At 41.7% G+C, this 27,838-nt stretch overlaps 1 protein-coding gene across 2 annotated transcripts in view; it reads right to left on the reverse strand.

The window, feature by feature from the left end:
* Positions 1–391: 391 nt before the first annotated feature.
* The window catches only part of COL4A5 (collagen type IV alpha 5 chain), a 144,296-nt gene continuing 116,849 nt past the window's right edge, over positions 392–27,838 (reverse strand). For both annotated transcript variants that reach the window (XM_048865518.2, XM_048865520.2), the window contains exons 37-51: positions 26,717–26,843; positions 25,142–25,222; positions 24,012–24,110; positions 22,723–22,773; positions 21,684–21,869; positions 14,844–14,977; positions 14,091–14,163; positions 13,871–13,942; positions 13,044–13,172; positions 12,780–12,878; positions 9,183–9,395; positions 8,612–8,789; positions 4,466–4,580; positions 3,978–4,150; positions 392–1,645 (exon numbers count right to left, since the gene is read on the reverse strand). In XM_048865518.2, the coding sequence (XP_048721475.1) occupies positions 1,564–1,645; positions 3,978–4,150; positions 4,466–4,580; positions 8,612–8,789; positions 9,183–9,395; positions 12,780–12,878; positions 13,044–13,172; positions 13,871–13,942; positions 14,091–14,163; positions 14,844–14,977; positions 21,684–21,869; positions 22,723–22,773; positions 24,012–24,110; positions 25,142–25,222; positions 26,717–26,843 (1,812 nt within the window). In that variant the 3' untranslated portion in view covers positions 392–1,563. The remainder of the gene's footprint in view (positions 1,646–3,977; positions 4,151–4,465; positions 4,581–8,611; positions 8,790–9,182; positions 9,396–12,779; positions 12,879–13,043; positions 13,173–13,870; positions 13,943–14,090; positions 14,164–14,843; positions 14,978–21,683; positions 21,870–22,722; positions 22,774–24,011; positions 24,111–25,141; positions 25,223–26,716; positions 26,844–27,838) is intronic.

Here is a 27,838-nt window from a genome sequence, read left to right on the forward strand (position 1 = left end):
CTGGCATCAGAAATTCAGAGGCAGAACAGCCATTAGCCAGATGTCACTGATAATTAGTTAGCATTACTCAAAATAAGCTGAAATATAAAGCTTTTTATAAAGCAATACATTAATTCTCAGGCTACATTTGTCCTCATGAATGGTGAAGGTGGTTAAATACAATTAACACATCAAGGAAGGCTGATCATCTGGAAAACGCACAGTCTCACTTCCTTTGTTGGGGAGTGCTAAATGCTTACACATAAATGCAAGAAATAGTATTGACCACAGAAATCAAACAAGCACAAACAGTTGTGTATACAAAATTTGATCATTTCTTTGCAACTATTGCAAAACATGTGACAGATACAGTAGGATTCTTATATACTGATGCAAGAAACAAGGAGCTCTGTGACCTTTCACGGCCTTTATTGAATTATACATACACAAAAACTGTTGCCTTGTACAAGTCCATCATGGATGTATATAATTCACATAAGAATGATTAGAGGATACATTTATAAATATGAAAAAGATCGGGTTTAGCCAGTTTTTGCTTTATTTCAGTTTTTTCAGAGTGTACAGCTATTCTGGATAATATACATGACACCACTTCGGAGCAAAGAAAGTTTTTGGAAACATAACCTTAAATGCTTTGGCAATTTGATATTTCCAAGGGGTATTTTTTGCTGAAGCAAACTGGTTACTACTAAATCATGAATATGACTTGTTTTCATTTAAAAAAAAGACATAGGATATGGATAATCTTTTCACATATTTTCACAGAATAAAAAAATCCTTTTAAAATGGTTTGGATTTCTAAGCACAAATAACACCATTGATAGCATGGTGTAAGTATAAACATTTAAAACCCTGATCAAAATGACTAGAGAAGTATTGTACATTCCCCAAATAAACTCAGATTGGAACTTGAGGAAGGAAACAAAACTTTAAAAATCAGTAGTAGTTTGGTGTAAAAGGTATAGATTCTCTCCATTGCCCTTGATTTTATATAAAATACTGCTGTAAATTTAAACTTGTCTTTAATACACTTTTTGTGAAGAGTGATTTTAGGCTGATTTGTGCCTAATAATTGAAGGTTTGAATTAAAAAGGTGTTTACACAATATACACATTTCATTACTTACAAAGAGAATAAGCTTAACATTTCATATTAAAAACCTGGGATACAGTAGGGTTAGTAGCACCATGAAAAAGTGTTTTTCAAAACTGCAGTCTTGTTATTTTAAACATACTCAGTGCGTTGTATTTTGTTGTTTTTCTCTTGGTTGATCAAAAAAGTGCCATTTTGGTACTAGGAGCGAAATTAAAACTTCATCTTCTGATCCTCTGTGAACCTCAAGCGTCTTTTCCATTTCCAAGAGATTAATTCCTTTGTTTTAGTCCTTTTGTCAAATATGCACCAGACAGCCTTTGGTGAGGTACAGCTGAATCTGCACTTTTAAACCAGTTTGGATTTGTTTTTTGTTGTTTTTTTTCCTTTCTGCACAGTAGCACCATTGTTACAGCTGGAGGACAGTGCGCCCTAGGAATTCTCATGGTTTTACAAAAATTCTCCAAGATGTTACGTCCTCTTCATACAAACTTGACAACGACTAATACGTGTCCTCAGGTCTCCAGCTTTCAATGTCTCTGACTGAGGTTTACTGGTTGGTGGAAACACAAACACACAAGGTTAGCTTTTCTTATGCTTACAGGAGCCTGGACTTGAAAGGTGCTGAGTGCCTTTCACATCAATAGGACTTAAGGATGTGGTTAAGTGCCTTCCTGAAAGGGAACTGCATGTGCTTAGCACCTTCTTGATCAAGCACTTATTTCATTACTCTCCCTAAAATCCCTCGTGAGTTGTTTGTTTTAGACCAGTATTTCAATAGGTAGAAGGTGTTGTGCCAGCAAACTACATCAGCCCAACATGCCAGACAGTTGGGGGCAGTCCACAAACACCGATTTGAGTGAAGGGAGTCTTTTAGAAATGATATTTGTTGGGCAATTACAAAATACAACATGATCTATCCCCTCTCGCCCCCCCCCCCCCAAAAAAAAAAACCATGGAAGAATTTACATCTGTAAACTTCTGACTTCTCATTTGAATGGAATTATTTCATAATAAAATGTCACTGTTCAATGAGATGAAAATGTAAAGATGACAGATTTAACAAATTATTTCCTTCCATTGTGTAAGGGTATGTACATGAGTGATTATATAAAAAAAGTCCAACTAGGTCATAAAGTTTAAGGCCAGAAGAGACCACCAGATCATCTGCCTGACCTTCTGTATATCACTGGCCACCAATGGCACCCAGCACTCGGACACTAAACCGAACAACCAAAATTAGACCAAAGTTTTATAGCTCACAGGAGGCTAGACTACTATCCGCCTGTAGGCGGGACCAAGATGCACCAGTTCTGGAGAGCCCACAATGGCAGGGAAACGATAATAAAGTGAGATATATCTAGATAACCCTGGCAAGTGAACCATACCCAAGCCCTGCATAGGAAGGCAAAAAATCCCCACGGTCACTGCCAATCTGACTTGGAAAATTCCTTTCTGTCCCCACATATGGTGATTAGTTAGACCGTGAGTGTGTGAACAGGAACCTGCCAGCCAAGCACCTGAGAGAGAGAATGCTCGGTGCCACCTCAGAGGTCTGACTCTCTCAATCCAATGTCATCTCCAGCTGTGGCCAGCCCTGATGCTTCAGAGAAAGGAGATTTAAAAAATAAAACAAAGCAAAACACCACGCGCTGGAGTGGTGGAAAGAATCTCTTCCTGACCCCTGCAGATGGCCGGCTGAAACCCTGAAGCATGAGCTTATATTCCTGAAAGAAACTGGAAGCGAACCCCTGGCTGTTGAGCCTTGCCCCTGCCATCACATGCAAGACTGTCATTGGTCACAAATGAGTAGTCCACTTCTTTCAAGTGAACGGTATAAACACATTTTTGAAAAGGAGAAATAAACAGAAAGCTAAGTTTGTGTGAGACTGAAAATAATGAATGATGATAAGGAAGAAGAGGAGATTAAAAGATGCATGAGGGTTATTACTGGTCAGGACAACATGTTAATTACCACTGATCAGCCAAACTGCAAACCAATGGCATGACGACTGCCTAATACAAAAATAAATGGTATTACTTCGGTGTTATAATTGGAAGTAACTTGATTTCCATGTTGTAGATACCCACTAACGTTGTATAACACATTTTGTGGATAAAGCTCATTGTGCGACATTTGTGAAGTCGACAGCTGTCATTTTTTTCCAATATAAGCTGCAGTCAGAACTTGTTAATTTTCATTTGAGAGACAAGTCACCATTCGGTTATAAAATTTGTTTCTATGAAAACAAGTTATTTTTCCATAGAACAATGGTACCACTCTAAATTTGTGAAGGAAGTGATAAGAGTACAAGCCTGAAGAGTTTGCAAAATCCTAAGGTGAAATCATGGCCCCAGAGAAGTCGATGGCAAAACTTCCACTGACGTCAGTGGGGCCAGGATTTCATGCCTGTACTCCTGCAAACAACATTTGAGATATCTGAGTCTGTCTAAATGTCAAGAAAAAACACAAAAATGATCATTCAGTGTCAGACTGTGACATCGTTACTCACATTGAATAAATACATCACGCTTTGATATAGTCTCACTCATTACAATGGGACTACTTTTGGAATAAGCTACTGGTCAATGTAAGTAAGGGTGGGGAGAAAGTAGCTCTGAGTCCTTGCAAAACAGCAAGCAGAATGCACCCAGCAAGTTCGGACAAGATGTAAAAGATTTTCCCAAGTAAACAAATTCCTGGAAAACTGGTCTTAGAAAGCATGACACACACATTTAGATGAGGGAAAAGGCAAAAATTTCCAGTTTTACAAGGATTAATTCGTCAAATAAGGATCTAAATCACCATTTGTCCTTAAAAATAAATGCAATTTCCAATGCATTCAGTACACAATAAGTGATGTGCAAGAAATAAGCTCTCTTACCTAAACATTTCTGATATCTCTACAGTTGCCAGCCAGAAACTGTATGAATTGGCGTAGTAATTACAAGTACCACGACCATGACACTCAATAAAAGGAGCTGAGCGGAATTCTTCCAAACAGGAACCTGGGGATGCCAAGGCCTGTCCAGAGCCCTCTGCACCAGCACTTGTGTGCTAGAAAAGAAACAACTTGTAAGTTAAATTGGGATCCATAAGCACCAGAAGAAGTCACCCTGTTTCAAAAAATCAAGTTAATTCTTTTTTCCTGTTTGTTAAGACAATGCTGTAGATAACATTTACCTAGGATTACTGATTACAGTGGCATCTGAATTTTGGGAAATAACTGATCTCTGTTACCATAGTTGGCAGCAATAGGTAAATATCATTTTAATGGTACAAAATGTTTTTTGTAACAGAAAATCCCGAAGTAGCTAGTACAAGCCACAAACAGTTAACAGTAAATTTGGGGAGAGAGGAGGAGGCCCTTACCATCATGAAAGAATAACCAATCCAAAGAGAGTCCCAGCCTTGCGGACATGACGGAATTTGAATGGTCTGACTATGGACAGCTATAACCATGGCAGGAGCTTCACATACTGCACATCTGAACATGAGGAGAGGTATAAAAGAAACATCACGCCATTACAATAACGTATTAAGTAAGCCAAATACTAATTTTATTTCAGGAGAATTTAGAGAAATGACAGGAAAAACTGGGAAAAAATAATGTAAGAAAGGCTGCTGTAACAATTTAGATCTACTGCACCCCTCAAACAGTTTTATATGTATGCAGAATTTCCCACAGCATCAGTGAAACAAATAGGAATATAGATCAGAATTTTTTTTGTATCTAATTGCATTGAGTACCTATAAAAAAACTAAGTTTTAGTGAGCCCAATCAATCACTACTTACACAGGTAAAATTGGGAGAGCTCTGTTTAAAAATACATAGTACAGTAGAATCCTTAAAAGGTGCCAGACTGACAGTACTGAAAGCTAACATCCTTTGGTTTTCCACATAATAGGTAAAATACATAGCGGTAGAACTAGCTTGCCACACTACCTTCCTGTTGTGCACGAATCCTGATTTCAAGGGAACAGTGCCACAGGTCAGAACGTGGAGTTCAGTCTTCAGAATAATTTGAGCGTGATCCAAAGGCCATTGAAAGATTCCCAACTACTTAAATGGGCATTGGATCAGGCCCTCAATCATTAGCTTGTCATCTGAGACTGCTAACAAGTATGCCAGTCATCGTGGGTTTGTATACAAATCATAAAAGCCACAAAGTAATAGACTCCAAATGTCAACTTATTTCATCTAGACCAGTGGTTCTCAAAGCCGGGCCGCCGTTTGTTCAGGGAAAGTCTCTGGCAGGCTGGACCGGTTTGTTTACCTGCCGCGTGCTCAGGTTTGGCCAATCGCGGTTCCCACTGGCAGCAGTTCGCCGCTCCGGGCCAATGGGGGCTGCGGGAAGGGCGGCCAGCACGTCCCTTGGCCCGTGCCGCTTCCTGCAGCCCCCATTGGCCTGGAGCGGTGAACCGCGGCCAGTGGGAGCCGCAATCAGCCGAACCTGCGGACGCGGCAGGTAAACAAACCGGTCTGGCCCGCCAGGGGCTTTCCCTGAACAAGCGGCAGACTGGCTTTGAGAACTACTGATCTAGACCATACAAACAACTGTTGAAAGACAGTGACACTATGGATATGGGCAAGATTTGAAACAGTGACCATAAAGACAGATGTTCTTGCACTTTCATTCTAATTAATTATTAGCTCCAGGGGTGCTGGAATAATTTGTATAGTGGGGGTGCTGTGAGCCATTGAACCAAAACTGTAAATCCTGTATATAATGGAAAGCACTTTAAGTGAGGGGGTGCTGCAGCAGCATCCGCACCCCTAGTTCCAGCACCTATGATTAGCTGGACACTCAAGCCCAATTTTTGCTCTGTTACATGGTTTCACCTCCCATTATCCTCATGTGGAGTTGTATCTACATCAGCAGTGGCAGAAATTGGCCCAGTAATATTTTGCACAAATCTAATAGCGAAAACTCATTTTTGGAGATGTTATTGACTAGTACAGTAACTGGAGTTCACTCAGATGATTTGTCCCCATGGGTACTTTCCATCAGAGATTTCTGGTAGCAGTGTCTGTGGATCTGTGCCTCTGCCCTATAAATCCTTGTGCTTTGATTCAAGGACATACAGGGGAAGGCAGAACTGCTGCTGCTCCAGTTCCTTCTCAACTATAAAATCTGGCATGGCAAGGACTACAGTGTAGAGGGGACGGAGGGCAGGCAGTGGAGCACCCATAGGGACAAAACATCTCAAAGAACTGCAGTTACTGTACAGGTAATTAACCTCTCCTTCTTCGAGTAGTTGTCCCTGTGTGTGCTCTGCTTTAGGTGATTCCCAAGCAGTGCTCCAACTACAGAGGTGGGTGCTGAGGAGAAGGATCTAGTACAGTTTAGAGGACAGCTGCACCAAAGGCTGCATGTGCTATGGAAGCCTGCACAATTAGCATAGTGGTGGGAAAAGGTGTGCACAGACGACCAGGCAGCATCTTTGAAAGTATCTACAGTGGGCAGTGGTGCTGGAACACTTTTAATAGTGGGGGTGCTAAAAGCAGTTTTTGCTTTTTATCTCATGCGCCCCCTTACCCCTGTCTGCAACCCCCCCATCCACCAGAGCAGGGGCCGGGAACAGGGCCATGTCTCTGGGAGGGGGGAACCCAGAGAGGAGTAAGGGGGCCGAGATAGGGGCCACAGCTGGGGGAAGGCCTGGCAGAGTTTGAAGCTTGGGGTTTTGGGTACAAGCCACGAAGGCCACAGACAAAAAGGGGCTGAGGACAGGCAGGAAGTCCCAACCATGAAAACAAAGGTGGGGGGAACCCCCTGCCCCAAAAGCACACAGCTTGCACAGAGGAAAAAAAATAAAACCACAAACTAAAGAAAAAAAGAAAAAGAAAAGAAAAGAAAAGAAAAAGAAAAGAAAAAGCAAGCAAGCTACGTAATGCTAAAGCTACTGGGCACCACAACTCTCCATCTGCAGCCACAGGTGGTTGAGAAGGAACTGGAGCAGTGGCAGGTCTGCCTCCCCTGTTTACCCCTGGATTGGAGCATGAGGATGTGTAGAGCACAGGTACTGGCATACGGAAACTGCTACCAAAAATCTCAGATTGAACGCTCATAGGCGTGTGCACATACCTATAGGGACAGCTACTCAAAGAATCGCAGAATCTCTACCAGATCATCAAGAAGCCTTTTTTGACCCAAGCTGGGAAGAGCTTTTTTTTCTGGAAGTTACTCTGAGTACCTTTGAGCAACCATCCAGTCCCCACAAAATTTTAAGTCTTTGTGCCAGATAAGAGCAGCAATTTGGTATTGGCTTGCGATGAAAGGTAGGGACAAGGTCCTGACCACTTATGCTCATTAAAGATTCCATGACACTTTTATAAAAGACTAGGGTTGCTAGATCCTGCATCCAGACAAACTTCCAGGTTGGTAGGTAGTTTCTGCTCACCCCTCCCTTCTAGTTTCCACCGGATAAGGCATTCTTCACTCTCTGTCCGGAATTGTGATATATTGCTGCTGTGCATTGTTTAAAAGGTTTCCCATATGACATTACATTTCAATATATTTAAATATAGGGCCAAATTTTCAGTTGGCAAAATTCCCCCAAAAGCAATGGAGTTTTGCCAGCTGACAATTTGGCTCATAGTTTGTAAAATTTGCTAAGTACTTTGGGATTCTTGGGTGAAAGGAAATATGCAAACATCTGTCTCTCTTCATAAGATATGATTATAAGTTCTTTATGTCACTAATTGTGTCTCCTTGTGCATGTTCATAGACTTTAGTCCTTTGTGGATGCTACATAAATCATAAGAATATGCCAAGATACACAATTTAAGGTTATATGCTATTCAAAGAGCAGAGTTGATAGGACTTGTAAGGTAGTGATTTTGGCCCAGAATTGTAGGCTTTGTTACTCAAGTTTCACAAACCTTGATATTAACAGAAATGTTTTCAGAAATGTAAATAGGTCCATTCAAAACAATCTCTTTTTGCCTGGATTGTCCTGCAGTGTTTGCAACCCAAATACTATAGCACTGTAATGCTGCTGAGAACCAGAAGGTGAAAATGATTTTAAAAAGGGAAACTGGTCTAGTCTACTTTCACTGTCCATGCTAAATAAAGCGCAAGAAGTGCTGTGCATAAATGAGAAGTAAAAACAGATATTTAAAAGCTTTTGGCCTATTAGTTTGTTTTTTAAAATGTTTTTAAATGATGATGTCCCCTTAAAAGCACCAAAATTCATGAGATTTTAGATCAACGAATAGAATAAAAATGAAAAATAATGAAAATGTCCACAGCATTCTCAGGTGCTGTGGAAATAAAAGTAGCAAATCAGTAGTGGTTGTCAGTTCCCTGCTCTGAGGCACTAGACTGGATTACACACAACACATTCACCACCATTAAAATAAGAAGTTGTTCTATTATTCCTCAGAGAAAATACACACAAATGATTAATCATTTTACCATGTCTTAATATTCAGCCTGCAGGCTCAAAACCACATTTCAACAAGATGTGTTATCTTTACAGATCCCATGCAAAATCTTACAGCCTATTTCGGCTCACCGGCTAATGAATGGCTGAATGCTCTGCCCAGTCAGTGGCTCCATGCTCATTGGCATTGGCTTCGGAGTGGACAGCCAATAGGAATAATCATTTCTTGATGCAAAATTACACACATTGTTGATGTTACAGAACATGAAGGGCATGGTGCTGAAACGGCGGAGACAGCTCCCAGCAGTGCCTACAGAAGATATACACATATATGAATTATGATACAGAAAAGAATTCTCATCTTACTGTGCTTAAAGGAAATGTAGACTCCTCACCCCTGTTTTTTAAACACTATCTGCATATTCTTTTCAGCCTCTCATGAATGCACAGCACGGATTGCCAAACTGCAATATGCAGGCAAAATATTGCCTGTGAATTTCAGTGTGTGACCACGCATCTTTAAGGTGCAGGCTCAAGCCCATGGAGATGACAGATCTCAGCGGTCAAGCCCCTACCCTTATGTGTATGACCTCCTGGGCTGTAGGATTCTAGGGATTACAAGGGATCAGAGAATTGTGAGAAGAAGCTGGTAATTCCTTCCCCTGTAAAAACCCACACCAATAGTGCATATGATGCATCTCACCTAAGTCCTGGCCATGGGCTCTCTCATTTCCCTGAACGTACAGAAGAGAAAATCCATCGTATATCCTTATTGTTCCTTGTGGGCACAGTGGTGTGTCTGTAGTCTGGCTGTGTCGAGTTATAAGGAATCCATGAGCAACAGAAGCTGTTCCAGGAGGACCTGGTGGGCCTTGCAAGCCATCAGGACCAGGGGGTCCCTGCGTACCTTGAAAGCCTGTTAACATAGGAGAAGCACAGCACAGACATTTTTTCGCATATCTGTTAACTACTCTAGCACATTTCATCCAAGGAACACAGCACACCTTGAACACATTCATGAAGCCCAAGCGCTCCCTATGAGTCAGGTGAATATTCTCCCTGGTTTTCAAAGGGGTTTTAAAAAGGTAAATAAGTGCAGGCCTGTAGAAATAAAGGACCTGATTTTCAGAGGTATGGAAGCAGCCACAGCTCCCAAACTCCCACTGACTTCAGCTGGCTCTAGAATTGCTCAGCATGTCTGCAAATTAACCCAGAAGAGCCCAATGTTCTAAACTGCACGTGACAACAAGCACCACTGATTGTCTAATTAGCCTGTGCAATGCTTCTTGGTACTTAATGGCTCCAATAAGGACGAAGATTGGTTCAGTGGTTAGGGTGCTAGTCTACAATTTGGGAGACCTTTGTGCAATACCCTGCTCCAGGGTACTTTCACAGGCTTCCGGTGTGGTTTTGGGCAAGTCATTTAAGTTCCTCAGTGACTGTTCCCCAGCTGTAAAATAATGGGACTAATAGTATTGCCATATCTCACAGGTGTGTTCTGAGGATAATGCATTAGTGATGGAGAGGCGCTCAGATACTATAGGAAGTGGGGGCCATAGAGTACTGTAGTTAGCTATGTACAAGGTAGGTAAGCCATTCCAAACCCACACACATGTATGTGCAGTGTAGCAAGTTAGTCCTACCTGACTTGCTTACATGTCAAACAGCAAGTCAATGGCAGAGCTGAGCTAAGTGTCTTACGCTAGAACGCACTCCCCCTCTTTGAGGAGATCCAAAATCCACTGAAATAAATGGAAAGACTGCAATGGGCTTTGGAATAGGCCCCAAGAATGGAAGATAAAATATGCCATAACAACCTTAGCGCAGAGCATAAAGAACGTGCCTGGGAACTTCAGGGTCCCCTCTTTGTCATTGCTCTTAATTAGCTAAGTTTTTAGAACTCAATCTCTAGCAAGTTTGACCTTTTCCCTTCCAGGTTCTTTATTAAGGACATTCTCTTCTTGCATGTTTTCAAACTATGCTAACAGAATATTTCACAGAGCTGGTCAAAAAAAACAGGACAAACAATTCCAAAAAAGGAATTTTTTGCCTCTTTTTGTTGTTGAAATTTTGACCTTTTCTCACCAGCACTGATATTTAACTTCTTTAGGCATATTCCTTCCCTTAATTTTGATTGTATCAGGGCTTTTTAGAAAACTTGGTACAAATTACAATCTAGAACCTCCACCTCCTCCAGATGAAGATTCAGCCCTGAGGGTTCTGACTCCAGCATTCAAGGCCTGTTACTTTGGATCACCATCTTATTTGCATAATTTGATTCCCACTTACTCCCCACTTGCCTTCTATTTCTAGTTGATGGGTAAAAATTTCAAAAAAGTGACAAACACTTCAGAGTCCAAATCTCACTGAAAGTTTATGGGACTTTGGGTCCTGGTGCTTTAGTAGATTTTAGCTGGTATCTAGTTAAACTTTTCCCCTCCCACAGTTCAGTGCCTTTGCTCCACACAGACCTGACTTGCTGGAATTCTTTCCCCATGAGAACAGTTTTTCTGATCCATTGTTTCAATGCAAAAACATAACACTTTATTTTCCTTTCTACTCCTCTTTGTTTGTTACTGTCCTAATTATACACCATGTGTCACAGGCTGCAAAGAGTGTTCTATTGAATTCAAAACAAAGTGAAATAAAACAACATCCAGGGACCGGATTCGGCAACAATATTGGTACGGAGTCTGCCACTGAGAGGTTTTAAGACTAATGACTTTTCAAGCCTATAGCATACACCAGAAAAGACACCACATTGGACTATCTAACAGCAGAATAGCTGGGAAACCCTTGTGATGTTGCACTCCATATGTTTATGGAAATATGTTTATAAGTGTGAATATGATGTAACTGGAATATGCTTTATGCAAAAGGTCTCTTGTAAAGTATCATTACAAAGCGTATGATTATGGGGGGAGGGATAGCTCAGTGGTTTGAGCATTGGCCTGCTAAACCCAGGGTTGTGAGTTCAATCCTTGAGGGGGGCATTTAGGGATCTGGGGCAAAAATTGGGGATTGGTCCTGCTTTCAGCAGGGGGTTGGACTAGATGATCTCCTGAGGTCCCTTCCAACCCTGATATTCTATGATTCTATGATCTACTGAGTCTGTTCATCCTATTTGTATGAATGTATCATTCTCATACCTGAAGCTAGAAACATGAAGTATTACTCTGAAGTCCTATTGTAACTATGCAAAGCGTGGGCCATTAATGGTGGCTTGGAATCTTGATGGCTCCCATTAACTAGGACAATTGGCTGTAAATGGCTCTGTTTACTTGCAGGCCTTCCTGCGTTTGTGAGAGTCAGGCCGGAGAGAATGGAGGCTTGGGGTCCCACAGGACATGTGAACATGTCACATTATACTGGAATCCATCTTAAACCTGGTGCTTTTCCATTTAGAAGGAAGGGCGGGAACCCAGAGAGAGACAAAGGATTCCCGCCTTGTGCCAAAGATATAAAAGGGGGTGGAACGGAACAAAGGGGGCTGCCAGTCATGAGAAACCCCAGAGTTACCACCTAAGCTGGAACTAACAAGAACTGTACCAGGGAAAGGATTGGGCCCAGACTAAGAAGGAGTCTAGTCTGTGAAAGAAGCTTATTGGAACATCTCTGAGGGCGAGATTTACCTGTACTCAGTTTCTTAAATGTATTAGGCTTAGACCTGCATGTTTTGTTTTATTTTGCTTGGTATTTTGCTTTGTTCTGTCTGTTATTACTTTAAACCACTTAAATACTACTTTTTATACTTAATAAAATCATTTTTGTTTATTAGTAAACCCAGAGTAAGTGATTAATATCTGGGGGAGCAAACAGTTTGCATCTCTCTCTAACAGTGTTACAGAGGGGAATTTATGAATTTACCCTGTATAAGCTTTATACAGAGTAAAATGGATTTATTTGGGGTTTGGATCCCATTGGGAACTGGGTGTCTGAGTGCTGGAGATAGGTAACCTGCTGAGTGGTTTTCAGTTAAGTCTGCAGCTTTGGGGAGTGATTCAGACCCTGGGTCTGTGTTGCAGCAGGCTTGTGTGTCTGGCTCAACAACACAGGGTTCTGGAGTCCCAAGCTGGCAGGGAAGATGGGCTCAGAGGTAGTTTCAGCACATCAGGCGACAGTCCCAAGGGCGGTCTCTGTGACCGAACCTGTCACAACCCTATTCCTAAAAATGTAATATTGTTGCATGTGAATTGCAATAGAACACAAGTCCTGACATTTGTCTGCATTCTTAAGAAGAGATTTTTTTTTGACATACCAACCGCCTTTTTCCTCACCAGAACTAGGGTATTTATTATACCTGGTTGCCCTGGAAGTCCTCTCTCGCCTTTACGTCCTCCTGGACCATCAAATCCAGGAAGTCCATCTCGCCCAGGATCCCCTGGAAGGCCTATTGGACCTAGAAAAATAAATGAAGCAATGAAAGTTACACTCTTGCAAGCTCACCAAAGTCTCGGCAAATAAACCCAGGAACCTCTCTAGAACAAATGGTCTACTGCATCCTGTTAACTAGTCACTTTCTATAAAAATAAGCAATAAAGCCTTCAGTCCACAGTGATCATACCTGGCAATCCTGGTGGACCTGACAATCCTGGTGGGCCTGACAATCCAGGCTGGCCTGGTGGACCTGGAGGACCTGAGTCACCTTTTACTACAATGGTTTGTCCAGAAGGGCCAGGTAAGCCTGGTGGACCTAGGATAAAGCAAGTTTGTATTAGAGAGACGGACAATCCAAGATGGGAGTGACTCCAAAAGACTCAAAGGGAAGTTTGATTAGTTCATCAGCCCTATAATTCTTTAAGATGACATCAGCCAAGAAATCTGATCAATGGAATAAACACTGTAACTAGAGGTTCAAGGCAAAAATTTGCTCTTAGTTGCATCCTTGCAAAAAGGATAGATTGACTCTTATAGGGGCTGTTCCATGTATCCAAGGAAACACAGAGTAAAGTCAGCTTTATTACTGGCATTAAACTGTGCTGAAGTCCTTTTCTCCATGGTGCCCTTGAGTCAACATGGAACCACCACACAGAAAAAACTCAGTGGAGGAAATGTTGGAACAGGAAATCATCAGCTACCCCCCGCCCCTGCGAGCAGCTTCTTTCCACTGAATGAAGAGGAATGGGTCTACATCAGATATCTAAGTGGCTTTTCCCTTACTAGGAAAGTGGAAATAAAGTTTTAAAAACAATGAATGGTGTTTGTTATTTTAGAATGGTGTTTAAATTGCTGTTCATATCATAGCATAAAAGGACAAATTCCATTGTTGGGGTATCTCTGCCCAATCTGAGTGAATTACACCAGGAATGGACTTGGCTCCATGCCTGTGAGTCCAATTCTACCTCCCTGAAGATAAGAAAGTGGCAGGGTAGCATCAACCATGATTCATACCTGGTGGACCTGATGGGCCTTGATCACCTTTAAAACCAATTGCTCCTGGAGGTCCAATGGGGCCCTTCATACCTGAAACACCAAACCAATACAGTTACACAGTGAAAGTACGTGCTTCCTGAAAAGATCTACAGCATGAATGCCCAAAGTGGGCTCCTCTCCTCTACTAGTTGGACATTACTGAGTTCTAAGGGCTTTGTTTGAAATGACTTTTAAATACCTGGAAATCCTGGAACACCTGGAACCCCAGGATCACCTTTCATTCCATTCAGGCCGGGACGACCAGGATCACCCTAAACAAAGTAGCTTCACAATTATTTAATCCTCTCATTGAGTCTCAGGAGAGAAAAAATGTGGGCTGGGGACAAACAAGAATCTATAGGATTCCCAAGCTTTCTTGCTACACATAGAAACTTGAGTCAGGAAACAGCACCATGAATGGATAAATCCATAGCGAAAAAAGGAGAGCATGCAATAGGGCTCATTTATTACTACATCTTTGAACAGGACCAGTAGGTGGCCTAGAGTGGGAGTTGTGGGAGGCTCGGCACCTTTGAAAAGCCAGGCCTAAAGGAGTCTGAGGCTGGGCTTCCAAAAAACCGGGGTGCCCAAAACCCATGGCCAATTTGATACACACATACACGAACAGACACTGACTGGGAGATTTGCCATCATCGCTCACTGGCAAGGGGCAACAGAGCAAGGATGGCGCACTGGCTACTGTTGCTCTCACTTGAACACTATGGAGAAACACACTACGTGTGTGTGGGAGGGAAGAGGGTTAGAGATGATCCCAACGTCCTCTATACCTCCCCGGCCCACTAGAAGCCAGGATCTGTTCCAGAGTGTTAGAAACTACAGTATGGCTTTAGGTTCATTATAAAATCCATCTTCCAACTGGAAAGCTCCATATTTGATTCTCTTTAAAAATAAAACACTCCCAGCTAGAAATAAGCATCACTCCTTATCATACCTGGCGTCCAGGTGGTCCTTGATCTCCTTTTAGACCAGGGAGGCCAGGCTGGCCAGGCTGACCTGGCTTTCCTTTTTCTCCTTTAAATCCTCCATTTCCAGGGGGACCCCGTGGACCTTCTGGCCCTGGCAGACCTTGATATTACATAACAGATGTTCATGGATCAGTATGAGTCAGCCTGCCCATGACTTCTGTGCAGTCCTTATATGCTATGGATTTGCATATAAGGACTGTGGTCTCTACATTAAAATATATATATATATTAGCTTGGCATCCCACACCACCAATGCAAAGTGCATGGCTAGGGCCAATCTAATGGCAGTACATAGCGTTCTCCCCTTCTTGAGTGTTTTCTTGATTGACCAACTCCATTGTGAAAGCCAGTGTCACAGAGTAAAATGCTGCTCCTTACTGCAGACAGAGTTTGATATTTCCATTGAGGGAAGCAGGACTGGTGTGCCCCCTCCCCCAAAGTGCTAAATCCTGCCTCTCTTGGAGGCTGTTCCACCGCGGAGAGGCAGAGGAGACAGGAGTAGGGGTAAGAGCAGAGCCTTCCCCAACCAAAGCTCAGGGGCGAATGCCCCTTTCAGTTGATTAATCTCCTCTCCAATAACTAGGCTGATTTCAATATATAAACCCCAATGGAGATTGGACATTTGTTTCAATTATTTTCTCTAACATTCAGGATTAGTTTATTCTTAAATGTGCACTCAACAGATTTCTCCACTGAGCAGTAGGGGGTACCTAAACAAGACCCTGGTGATTGCATTACCCTTTCCTTTTTGTAGACAGAGGGCAAAATACCCTGTTGTTGACATTTTCATGTAAGTTCATAAAAACAACTCATAGTATATTGAAAACAAAACACCTGATGAGATCATTTCACCTTTGTTCCACAGTGATAAATACAAGGTCAGCGTTACTCATGTGTGACACAAACAAACTGTATGGCAAGTAAAATGGAAAGTGTTGCTATGATTTAAGTCACATATCTATTTATACCTTTATATGTGGAGATGAAGGGGTCTTACAAATAGAGTCTTCTCTTTGCTGGAGAATTCATGACTTTCTCGTCCTTAATTCTTCCCATGTAATAAGATTTTGTAAGTGTACTGGCTTTTCAATTCTTCTGAAACTTTTAACAATTTAAAGTCTCTCTTTAAAGAGCTCAAAGAGGCCACATACAGAGAATGGATTTGATGAGTGAGATTTCTGCATGCAGTTCTGAAGATAAAACCCTAACCATTTCTTTTTAAAATTCAGTAGCAATTTAGTGCCACATATCAAACAAGTCGTGCAGTTGTCAGCTACAGACACATGCCACCATACAAGCTTATTCCGAAGAAACACTGGGTCTGGTACAGCACACATGAGAACTAATTACAGGTTACCTTCTCAGGAATGCTAACTGTCAACAGGTACCATCTGCAGGGTACCCACAGCACTTAAAAACAATCTTTGAATTACAGGGAAACATCAATTTTTCGTATGACAAATGCAATGCAGTGAAATAAATTGACCAAGTTAAGAATCTAACCTGGAGGACCTGGAAGGATCAGAGTTCACCAAAGCCCAATGATCGATGTTAGAAGGATCAGACATCACACAGTACAAAACAAGATTACTAGTTAGAAATAGTACAGATGATAGATAGTATATGCACTAAACAAAAACCCATTTCACCAGTATATTTTGTATTTACAACATAATCAACATGCATGCAAAAACCCATACATGAGTAGGCAAATATATACATTTTCACATACAACTTATTCTGGTGATTAGGCTGCTAAGGCCAACATGACACTCTTCATTAAATCAGAAACTTAAGCTTTACTGAAGAGCATGTTTTTGCTTTAACGTTACAAGTGAGGTCTGTTGCCAGTTAGTCCTATACAAATGAGGGTTGTCCTAAGTAACCATTTCACTGACAGAACACCGCCTCTGCATGGCCTAGAGTTTGGTGGATATCCAATTTAATTAATAGAGTCAGAAGCTTTCACCTTCTTTTTGGCCGAAATTCATCTCTGTGCAGAGGGTTACCACAAGATGCAATCACCACTTAAGTCCCACTGCACAGATGTGAATGTCACCATTTGTGAATGGAAGCTGAAGAGCAGAATACTAGTGAGCAACACAAAAAAAGGAACAAAAGAAATTTTTAAAAATGTGCACTGATCAGGTGCTAGAAATGTAATCTGGAGGAAAATATACAGCATGACATGTACATCTATGCTTAGAACTGTTCTCTTGTTGGCATTGTTCTTGATAAAAAAATGCCACAAAATGCTAATTGGTCTGTTTTAATTTCTTAGGGAGATTTTTTTATGCTGCGACACACTTGGAAAGCCAATTTAAAGGTTCTTCTGTTCAGTGCAGCAAGTCTTTAATGACCTTCTCCCTGCCATCCTCCAGAATTAAGACAATCTGGATCCATCACCCCTCACCCATTTTCATGTCAGTGAAATGATTTAAATATATATTTCATGCAATGTTCAGCTAAAAACCACGGTAAACATGTCAGGTTTATCTCAATGCTCTATTTTTCTACACTTTTCTATGCTTTTGACACTTTATTAATACTAGCTTTATAATGGTTAAAAAAAAGCGTCTTGTTGCTAATGTTAATTTCTTATAAAATGTAATTCATTCTTATGTAAGTTTTGCTATGATTTCCAAATAGGATGAATGCCTAGCTGAGAGTCTGTGCTGAATTTAGTGAGATAGAGAGTATTAGACAAAGCATGGAGAGGGGGCTAGCTCATGTGGCCCTCCGTCTTGAACTGCAGCCCCTCTGCTTACCCAAGACGCTGGGCGTCGCATGGAGCATGACTGCAATTCAAGCCACACTGTGTGACGGATTTGTGACGCAGACAAAACCACAATTAGATAAAAAGAGGAGACGACGTTATTTTTATACTTTATGACCTAGAGCGGATGTGGACATAGATTGGTACATTAAGTCTCTAGCAGCACTTAGTGTACACAGTTAAAACTAAATTGATTCATTGCTATTCAACTTTGATCACAGCAGTTTGTTTCCTACAAGTCATCATAGCAAAACTTTCAAGACTTCATTTAATAAACTTGTAATTACATAGGTATGCCAAGTCATTTTCATTCTCAGGACAGACATTGGGACTTTACAACATCTGGCTAGTGCTACATGCACAGTATATTATGATTTAAATAAATCTGAAAAAATGGCTAAGCACTTATGAAACATCTTCTGCAGTCTTAGAGAGGAGATAGCTTTGTGCTCCAATTCTGTTAATCTAGTATATGGCAATGGAAGCCGCTCTCTGTTCCACAAACTTTATGGAGGTGAAACACGGGTATGAAAATAAGGGCTTGTCTACATGGGAAAATTATACTGGCATAAGCTAATGTGTGAATTTGAAGCGCCATAGTTATACTGGTATAGTCGCTGGGTAGGCACTCTTATTCTCATACAAGAGGGCCTTTTTGGGGTAGTTTATGTAACTTTGGAAGGGTTTTAAGCTTTAAAAAAGCCACTCTAATTCTAAAATAAGAGGGCCCACACAGGGAGTTATACTGATATGGTTAAACTGGTATAACTGGTAAAGCTTTCATGTGTAGACAAGCCCTAAGTGAGCTATTCATAATAACCAGAACTGCGTAACAGCATGAATGGATAATTCTTCATCTTTTTGCACAGCCTGCCCTTGGAAAAGTCTTCTTTCAATCCCTTCTATATGCACTGGCATACACATCTACTTTCCTTCCTCCTGCTACTTGTTAAATAAAAAGCCTATAGGTATCCTCAGACCCCAACTGGTTTGGTGAACAACAAATATTTTACAGAGAACAAGTATCACAGCAGAGGCACCACATGAGGTGCCCATTGCTCACTTTTTATTTCATTTAGCGTTTTTCTTCTCTTAAGACTCAAAACAACAATCAAGATAGCCACATTAAATTTGCAGAACACAGAATCTAAAAAATAAGGAATTCTTGGCTCTCAAAATCTACATTTAAGATTATACAAAATATATACTTGTCAACTTTGCCAAAGAAACAACATAATAGACTATGAAGGCTAATCCAGACTGTGTTCCTTATACAGTGCCCTCACTCCTGGCTGTCTGTAATCAATAACCGCATATTTTACAGAAATGAATGTTGTCATCTGACTGACCTCCAAACCATGGATCTACAGGGAAGGGATGAGAACACTGTGCAGCATATCAGTTTTTAAAGGGGGAGGGTGGGAGAAATCTTATTTTTCCCCTTTCAATTGGACTGGGAAGAAATATTACAAAATATGTTTCCCAGTCAGGGGTGCGATCCTGCAGGCTTCTGAAAGCCACTAGTAAGGTGCCACATGGTCTTAACTTGTCTGTAGTTAGGGAACAAAGGGTCCTCAGCACTTCCCAGGATCAGCCCCCAAACGATGGGCACAGTGGAGACTGAAAGCCTGCATTTGGCTTTCCTGTACTCTACACATCAAAGGTACATATGAAGAATGACTTGGTATACCTGACCTTAGTTCTCTACATTTATACACCAAAAAAGGTTTTTTTAAAGTATACACATTCAACTTCATGCAAAGTACTATTTTGGAGTTAAGGGGCTAACCTGAGGGACCTGGGAGTAGGGATCAAAGTTCACCAAGGCCATCATTACAACAGGGGGAAAAACATCAAAACTGTTAGAAATGTCAATGTATTAAACTAAACCTTTAAATTTAGATTTAGCTCAATATTGTTTTACATACAGTACACAAACACCAAACTATTACTGTTCGTGGTCAAAAATAAATTAGGGAGTTAAAAATAGTGTTTCATTCTCTTAGGAATCTGCTTTACTGTAGTAGCTATTCATAAACCCTTACTATTATCATCAGGCCAAACTCATCCCAGATATAACTCAGCAGAAGTCAATGGAATGACACTGGGTTTGAATTTGGTCACTTTAACTAGTCTGAAAATACACCCAGATGTTAGCAAGCAATGGATGCATCTGATTCATGTTTCTATTTATTATTTCCTTAGGAGTGGGATAATTTGTCAGCAGCAGAGCTGCTTTTATGACTAACTGCCTAAGGTTGAAATGTTATGAAAGCAGCATTTCCATGATGGGCTATAGTCCTTTTGTTCTACAAAGTGCTGATTGGAATAGAACTGCAGTAATAGTGCGGTTTATCCACATTAGTCCATGCACAAATGAGCAAGACAAACATTTCACTTGATATACTACATGCAACAAAAATGGAGATGAAAGAGAGAAAACATGCCTGAGCAGAACTTCACTGGTGTTTTCCAGCTGATAACCTAAAATGTGCACAAAATAATGGTCTTGTCTTCTAGTTCGCTGACTGATTTAGGTTAATAATTGCAGGGTTTATACAAAACATGTAAACAGGATCAGAGACCAGCAGAAATCTACCTATGCTACAGGTAGATTTTGGGATTACAAATTGTTCAGAATTTAATGTTTTACATTATACAGTTTAGATTTTGTGGATAACTTTTCGCATGAGAAATTATTTTAAGTAAAGGCTCCGATTGTTATAGAACAGCAATCAGCTGCCCTATGGAATGTTTCATCATCATAATACTTTGCACTTGGATACCACTTTTCATCAGAAGATCTCAAAGGTCTAGATTGTCACAGCCCTTACTTGGAGTTGCATCTACTTGCACCAGAGGTTAATTTGGCTCCAAGCTCACAATCCTAAGGACCACAGAAAATGTATATTGAAAAAAACCCCACAACTTCCCCCTGCTTCCTAAATTGCTAATATATGGATAGCAGTTATTTTGTAAATGCACTAACTCAATGTTTACCTTCCTCACCCAGAGCTTTCACCAACGAAAAATCCCAAATTCAGAATACTCGCAGAGTTTCAGTTTAAAAAAAAAAGTGTTTTCTATTTGTAAGCAAGCAAACAACTTCATTTCAAAAAGCTGCTTCTCTTGAAAATGACTGTCAAGTGCATTGGATGGCAATTTATAGTATTAGCTGCTAATTAATTTCATGTCCAAGTAACAACTGTACTTGGACTTGAGAGGTGAAAGACAGAATATTCACTGACACAGTCCTTAATTGCTCAAAAGTGGCATCTTAAGATAGATGAATTTTCCATGAAACAATATATAAACACATACATTAATCTAATTCCTCAATACACCAGGGATCTGCTCAGTGATGTTAACCCAGGATGGAAGTCATCATTTCCAGAATTAGTAGATGCAGGAACAAGATACAAACATGGAATGGAAAGATGAAGACTGCATGGTGTTGCACTGAATCCACTGGAACTGTGTGACACGATGGAACAATGATGTGCATACATGATGTTGAGATGAAGAAACCACTATCCGATTTGATCATGCTGTGATGCTATTATGAATTTTATTTTCATGGGTCCTAGAATGACGGAGTTTATTACTTTTATTTTTGTGCACGATGAAATTCATTGATCATGTGACAATGCCAAAAAGGCGTATTTGGCAGATGCTGCAAAAGTTGATTTGGTGCTCTCTAGATGATTGCTGTGACAACATGCTGAGAATCTCATGTTTATCAATGCATTGTATTTTGCTGCCAGGTATGAGCAGGGTCTTTCAAAAAAGAGACTTGCAGAAATCAAGATTTTTATTTGTTTTTAGTATCTTTCTTAATATTGTTGCTTTTGGCACGACAGCCTTTTGGTTACCAAGAAATATTTAAAGATTATACCATGGAAACATGGCTGTCAGCCAAACACTATATCAAAAGAATTGGTCTGAAATTCAGAAGTTCTAAAGGCCAATAACCTGCCAGCAAAATAAAGAATTATTGACAGAGATGGACTGTTATGAACTGCATGCCTACCTGGTCTCCCCGGTACACCTTGTGGACCAGGACTACCTTTAAGACCTTCCATAGGTGGCCCAGGCAGGCCTGGTGGACCTTGTGGACCTTGTAGACCGGGGAATCCCTGGAAACCTGGTTCACCCTTCAAACCTGTAAGTCCAGGGGCTCCTGGAAGGCCAGGTAATCCCATCTCGCCCTTTTGCCCTGTTAAACCAAACAGACATGTTTATGGATGCTGTATTTAGTTTAGTTACATGTAAAATATCCAAACTTCAGTTGAAGTACTAGGACTTGATTCCATTCTTGCTTATAAAGGTGTAAATCTGAACACACCTCACTGGAACCAATGGAGTTACACCAATGTAAAACTGGTGCGAGAGGACAAGAAGTACAACTTGTGGCATGCAAGAGGACCTTGCTAAATCTCACTCTGCTACTCTTCAAATCCACTGATGCTCAAACTCATAAGGGTCTCACAACCCCACTTCTGAGCAAAGGTTTAATGGACGTGACATTGCTGTGGTGAGATCCCCCAGTATTAAGACTTTATTAGTCTCATACAATATAGCACAGAGTGTTAAAACATACAGGATACAATTTTCAAAAGTGCCCAAGTTATTTAGGCGTTTTAGTCACCTTGAAAGTCAAAGTAAATTAGACTTCTAAGTGTCTAAGTCATTCCTGAAAATTTGCAGGTGACTTTTGAAAGTCACTTAGGTGCTTCTGCAAATTTTACCCATTGTCATACCTTATAACTAAGCTATATTTGTTAGGAGTAAAACAACAAACTACAGTGCATGATGCAGTCGATTTAACCGTCTTGTCGTTTTTGCTTAATTGTTAATTCACTAAGTTCAGTAGTGAGACAAGGGTCTCTCAGTTACTGATGCAAATTAGAGAGGTCCTACTGTAGTATATGAGATAAAAGGTTACTGCTACATTGTTAATTTGGTACAGCATAACGATATCAGCTAAACGTCTACCACCTTTCCCCCCTTTTGTGTGTATATACATTTTACAAACATCCTTATTAAAAAAAAGAACAACAACACTTTGCCTGATAATCCTGGGAGTCCAGGAGGTCCTGGGCGCCCAAAACCTGGCTGACCTGAAAAAAAAACAGATTAATCTTTTTACAAATGTGGAGTGCTCAAATCTCCAGAAGCAGGAAGCCTAGGGTAAAGATAAGAAGTTAGAATCCCTTACCAGTAATTCGGTTTCCTTAATGAGGGGTTTCTAATAGGATTCTCGCTCACTTCCACATCTCCCCTCAGTGTTAAGGGATTTCTTCCAAGGTGATATGCTGCTTACATGGCATGTTTCTTTCCATCCTCAAGATGGTCTTTCACAATGTGGGTTTTGGTAAATTTGCATTTGTAGTTGTGTGATAGTAGCTATTTTTAAGAGAGTACCTTCTGGATCCAAGAAGGTTCTAGAGCAGGTAGACATTTTTAAGGTAGTAGAGGGCCACACAACCCACTAAAATGCTTTGGTGGGTCATTCTTTAAAAAAAAAAAAAAGGCTCCAGGATATAGTGGAAGAGGAAGCCTTCATGGCTGAGGAACAAGAGGCCCTTGCTGTCCCAGTGCAGCTTGCTGGCTGCTGCTGTGAAAACGGCCATGAGAGCAATGAGTCCCACAACAACGCTACCATATACACCTGCCCACCCATGTTCAGCTACATGATCTCTGGGAAGGAGGATGAGTTTGTGCCAATAGACACTACCCTGCCACTGGGGACACGCTACCCCCATTCAGCAACCCCAGCAGCTGCCCACCAGGGCCATCCTGAAGTGAGTTCACAGTGACCAGAGCTGCCACCTTCTGCCTGCACTGCAGCAGGTGCAGAGGAACTGCCTCCTCTCCTCCAGGCGGTAGGAAGAGCTGCCTCTCATCCCCTTTCACCATCCTCTGCGCCGTGCTGGCCACGGCTCTCACCCCTTCCCTCACTCCAGGTGCTGGCAGAGCCACCTCCTCTCACACTCAGATTTGGGTGGACCTGGGTGAGCCCACCCATGGCTGCATGCCTGGTTGATTGGCCAAATAAGGTGATCTGGCAGGATGGGTGCAGCTCATCCCTAGAGGAGCAGAAGCAATGGCAGCTGGAATGGAATTAGAGGCAAAGGGATTGTGCTCAACTACAAAAGCCTTAGAGGGCCAAATGTCTAAGAGCGAAGAGAGTTCTTGCTCTGTATCTCACTGGAGGCTTGATGCCCTTCGTTGTGTGCACCCCCAAGAGCTGGGAATCACAGAGGCTATTCTGAGGGAGCATGGATGGTTTTGGAAGAGGACTGAGCAGAAATCAGAACACAGTTAGAAGCAGAAAATAAAAAGGAAGGAAGCTAACCTGGTTCACCCTTCTGTCCAGCTGGTCCAGGAATACCATCCCGACCTGGCTGCCCTTTCTCCCCTGGAAGACCTGGGGTGCCAGGACGGCCAACATCACCTAAAAAAAATATAGCAACATATTAGAGCAACAGCACACCAACTGCAAAATTAAAACTGAAGGAATGATCAAGTAAGGTAAGGTCCATGTGAATGAGAACATTTAAAATCGAAACGAAAACTCTTTCCTTCTCTGCTTTCTGCACTCACAGAAAAAGGTCACAGAACTGTGATCTTTAAGCAGTTTAGTGGTGATTAAAATCCATCTAATGCTTCCTTTCAGAGGTGAAATAAGGTTCTTGCTTCTGCAAACACAGGCTAAGCTATTACAATGCTTAATATAAAGAAAGCCTACAGATACTTGCTAGTTTCAAAAGATAATGAGATAACTTCGTCAGTGACACAAGTAGTCAGGGTTGCTAACGGAAGGAAGGTTCAAGTATAATGGAATTACTGTAGTTTGGTTTCAGGGCACTGTACATACACGTGTGTGAGAGTGAGAGAGAATGAGAATAGATATACATCAAACAATACAGTTGTCAAGATATGAAAAAAGAAGCTATTTCAAATTTTAAAAAGGTTTATGGGACCAAATCCTGCAGGCAAAACTTCCATGACAGTTTACAGTTTTAACCCATTAATTGGATGCATAGTGTAACACTTGCAATCACAGTACTCCTTTTGCCAGGTCTAATTCCACCATGGTAAATCTTCACTTGCCGTTAGTGGATCTGGTCATATGCCCTCTGTTATCAATGGGAATTTTGCCATCCAAGATGGGACTCCCATGTCAGAAATTATTATGAAGAAACAAAGAACCCATAATGCCAGCCTACGTTTTTCTGAAAGGGAATTTGGATTTTTCAAACAGCATTTTATAGCTTTCACTTTCAACTAAAGCTTTGAAGCTATTTCAAACCATTCTTTCCTGTTTAATCCTGCAAGTCACAGTTTGGGAGTCAGATATATACTATAGGTCATAGAACTTTCTGATGAACAGCACAAGCCAGGCATCTATAGAAACATAACTGAGGTTCTGCAATCAGTCTGATGGTTTTTCTAGCTTGACTTTGTTGTACTATTCATGCCTACCTGGTGGCCCAGGTGATCCAGGGAGACCAGGATTACCTGGGGGTCCATCAATACCTTTTGGTCCTGGAATTCCTGGTGTCCCTGTGAAATAGAGACATGTTAATCAAACAAGACACTGCAATGTTTTATCAGGCACTGGTATGCAATGGATAAGGTACAAGTCAGACCAAGTAAAGGGTGTCAAGAAAGTATCAAGATACTGTACAATACATGCTGCAACTGTTAACAACATAGATTTGCAACCATTCACTTAAAGGGACAGTAGGGCTTTAAAGAAGAGGAAGTTCATCAATATAAAACATGGTGGCCTAAAGGTGTTTTTTTCCTGCCATCCTTCAGAATCCCACCTTCTTAATTACTTAATGCTGAAGGCCAACAGCGTATCTAACTTAAGTCAGACAGGTTTCAGAGTAGCAGCCGTGTTAGTCTGTATCCGCAAAAAGAAAAGGAGGACTTGTGGCACCTTAGAGACTAACCAATTTATTTGAGCATAAGCTTTCGTGGGCTACAGCTCACTTCATCTAAAATGGATATAACCTAGTAAACAGCAGCAGCATATTTAGTGAGCAACACAGTGAAAGCATGATGGACAGCAGCTAACTCATAATTCCCCACTCCCTATCTCCTTTCCAGAAAAAGATCTTAATGGGACATGGGTCTCACCTCCACAGCATTAAGTTGATGTGAGTTAAGGACACTTAACACCTATCATGATTGGTCCCTTAGTTTATATATCACTAAATTCATACTTGAGAGCCCCGGGGGTGTCTACACACAACAACTTGGGTTGGTATAAGTTATGTAGCTCAGGGGTGTGAACAAGTCAACCCTCTGAATGAGATAAATTACACCAACCTAAGTGTCGGTGTGGGAAGAGCTTCGTCAGTGGGAGAGCTTCTCACTGACATAACTAGTGCCGCTTGTGGGGGCTGGAGTAATTAGGCTGACAGGCGAGCTCTCTCCCATCGGCTTAGCGCATCAGCAGCGCTACCGTGGCGCAGCTGCATCATTGCTGTAAAGCGCTGTAAGCTCTGTAGTGTAGTCTTAGCCTGAATTATACTGACTATTAAAAAGTCTCTAGATAAGATTGCCAAACATAATAAACTCATATTTGTATATATTGAAAAAATCTCCTCTTTACAATTAATTCTTTAGAGAAGCCAAGATTTTGTAGTAAGTTATATTAAAAGCCAAGGTCCACAAGGACTTTGTTGTAGCAATCCACAAGGGAAAAAGTATGGCCAAACTCAGATATTTTGTGCGTCAGAGGAGTTAGTAATCTGACCAATGCAGATAACTTAAGCTGTAGTATTGGCTTTCACAAATGTTCATGTGTTCTGGTTCCCTCACTGCAAATGAATTGACATTGATTTTAGAAGGAAGTTTAAAATTATGTATCTCTATTCCTTTGCAGTGATGATTCCAGAAGCATTACATGAACTGGCTCCACGGTAAGAACCCTGAGCAATTGCAGCCTGCCCCCATTCAAATTACCTGCTTTTGGATATGGAAGTCAAAACATGAGAGCCTGAGCGGCAGACAGGAAATTCCAAGGAAAATTCCTAGTAAAATTACCTGGGAATCCAGGAAGGCCTGCTTCTCCTTTTGCACCTGGATTACCAGGTAATCCAGCCAAACCAGGATTTCCAGGTGTACCTTTGCTGCCAGGGTTACCTGGGTATCCAGGGAAACCAGTGTCACCCTGGAAAATATTAGGCAAAAATTAGATCCATTCATATTCATTTCATTTAATTCTTTTTGCATGTTCCTGTTCTTGACATCAGACACCAGTGAATGTCATTAAAAATCTTCACAGTTTTTCTTTTTGCCTAACTTAATGTTAACCAATGCTTAGTGCTGGAACTACCTTGGTAACGTTTATTACTTGAAAATGGCAATTGTAAAGATTTTAATGGTGGCCACTACAATTTGTTTGTATAGCGTTCCACAGAGCCTTTCCCCAAAGTTTGTTCTTTGGCATTGCAAAAAGTTGGAGGGGTTATTTTCTTTTAGCTCTACATGGAGAGATTTTTTTTTTTTTTTAACAATTTTAAACATACAACTGTAAAAATAGCATTGTGGGAGCCCAGGTATATTGCATCTAGGGCAGGAGTGGGCAAACTTTTTGGCCTGAGGGCCACATCGGCTTTCCAAAATTGTATGGAGGGCCGGTTAGGGGAGACTGTGCCTCCCCAACAGCCAGGCGTGGCCCAGCCCCCGACCTCTATCCAACCCGCCCTGCTTCTCGCCCCACCCCATCCAACCCCTCCTGTTCCCTGTCCCCTGATGGCCCCCCTGGGATTCCTGCCCCATCCACCACCCCCTGCTCCCTGACTGCCCCCTGCCTGCTCCTGCCTTCCCCCTGATGCTCCATCCAATCCCCCATCTCCTTCCTGACTGCCCCCCCGGGATCCCTGACCCCATTCAACCCCCCTGTTCCCTGCCCTCTCACCACCCCGATCCCTATCCACATCCCCACCCCCTGACCACCACCCCAAACTCCCCTGCCCTCTATCCAACCCCACCTGCCTCCTGCCCCCTTGCCGCGCTGCCTGGAGCACCCGTGGCTGGCGACGCTACAGCCGTGCTGCCTGGCTGGAGCCAGCCACGCGCCGCGCAGCACCGAGCACCAGGTTGGGCCCGGCTCTGCAGCTTTGCTGCCCCAGGAGCTCGCAGCCCCACTGCCCAGAGCATTGT

This window comes from Caretta caretta, chromosome 9 (assembly GCF_965140235.1).
Source record: "Caretta caretta isolate rCarCar2 chromosome 9, rCarCar1.hap1, whole genome shotgun sequence".
NCBI lineage: Eukaryota > Metazoa > Chordata > Testudines > Cheloniidae > Caretta > Caretta caretta.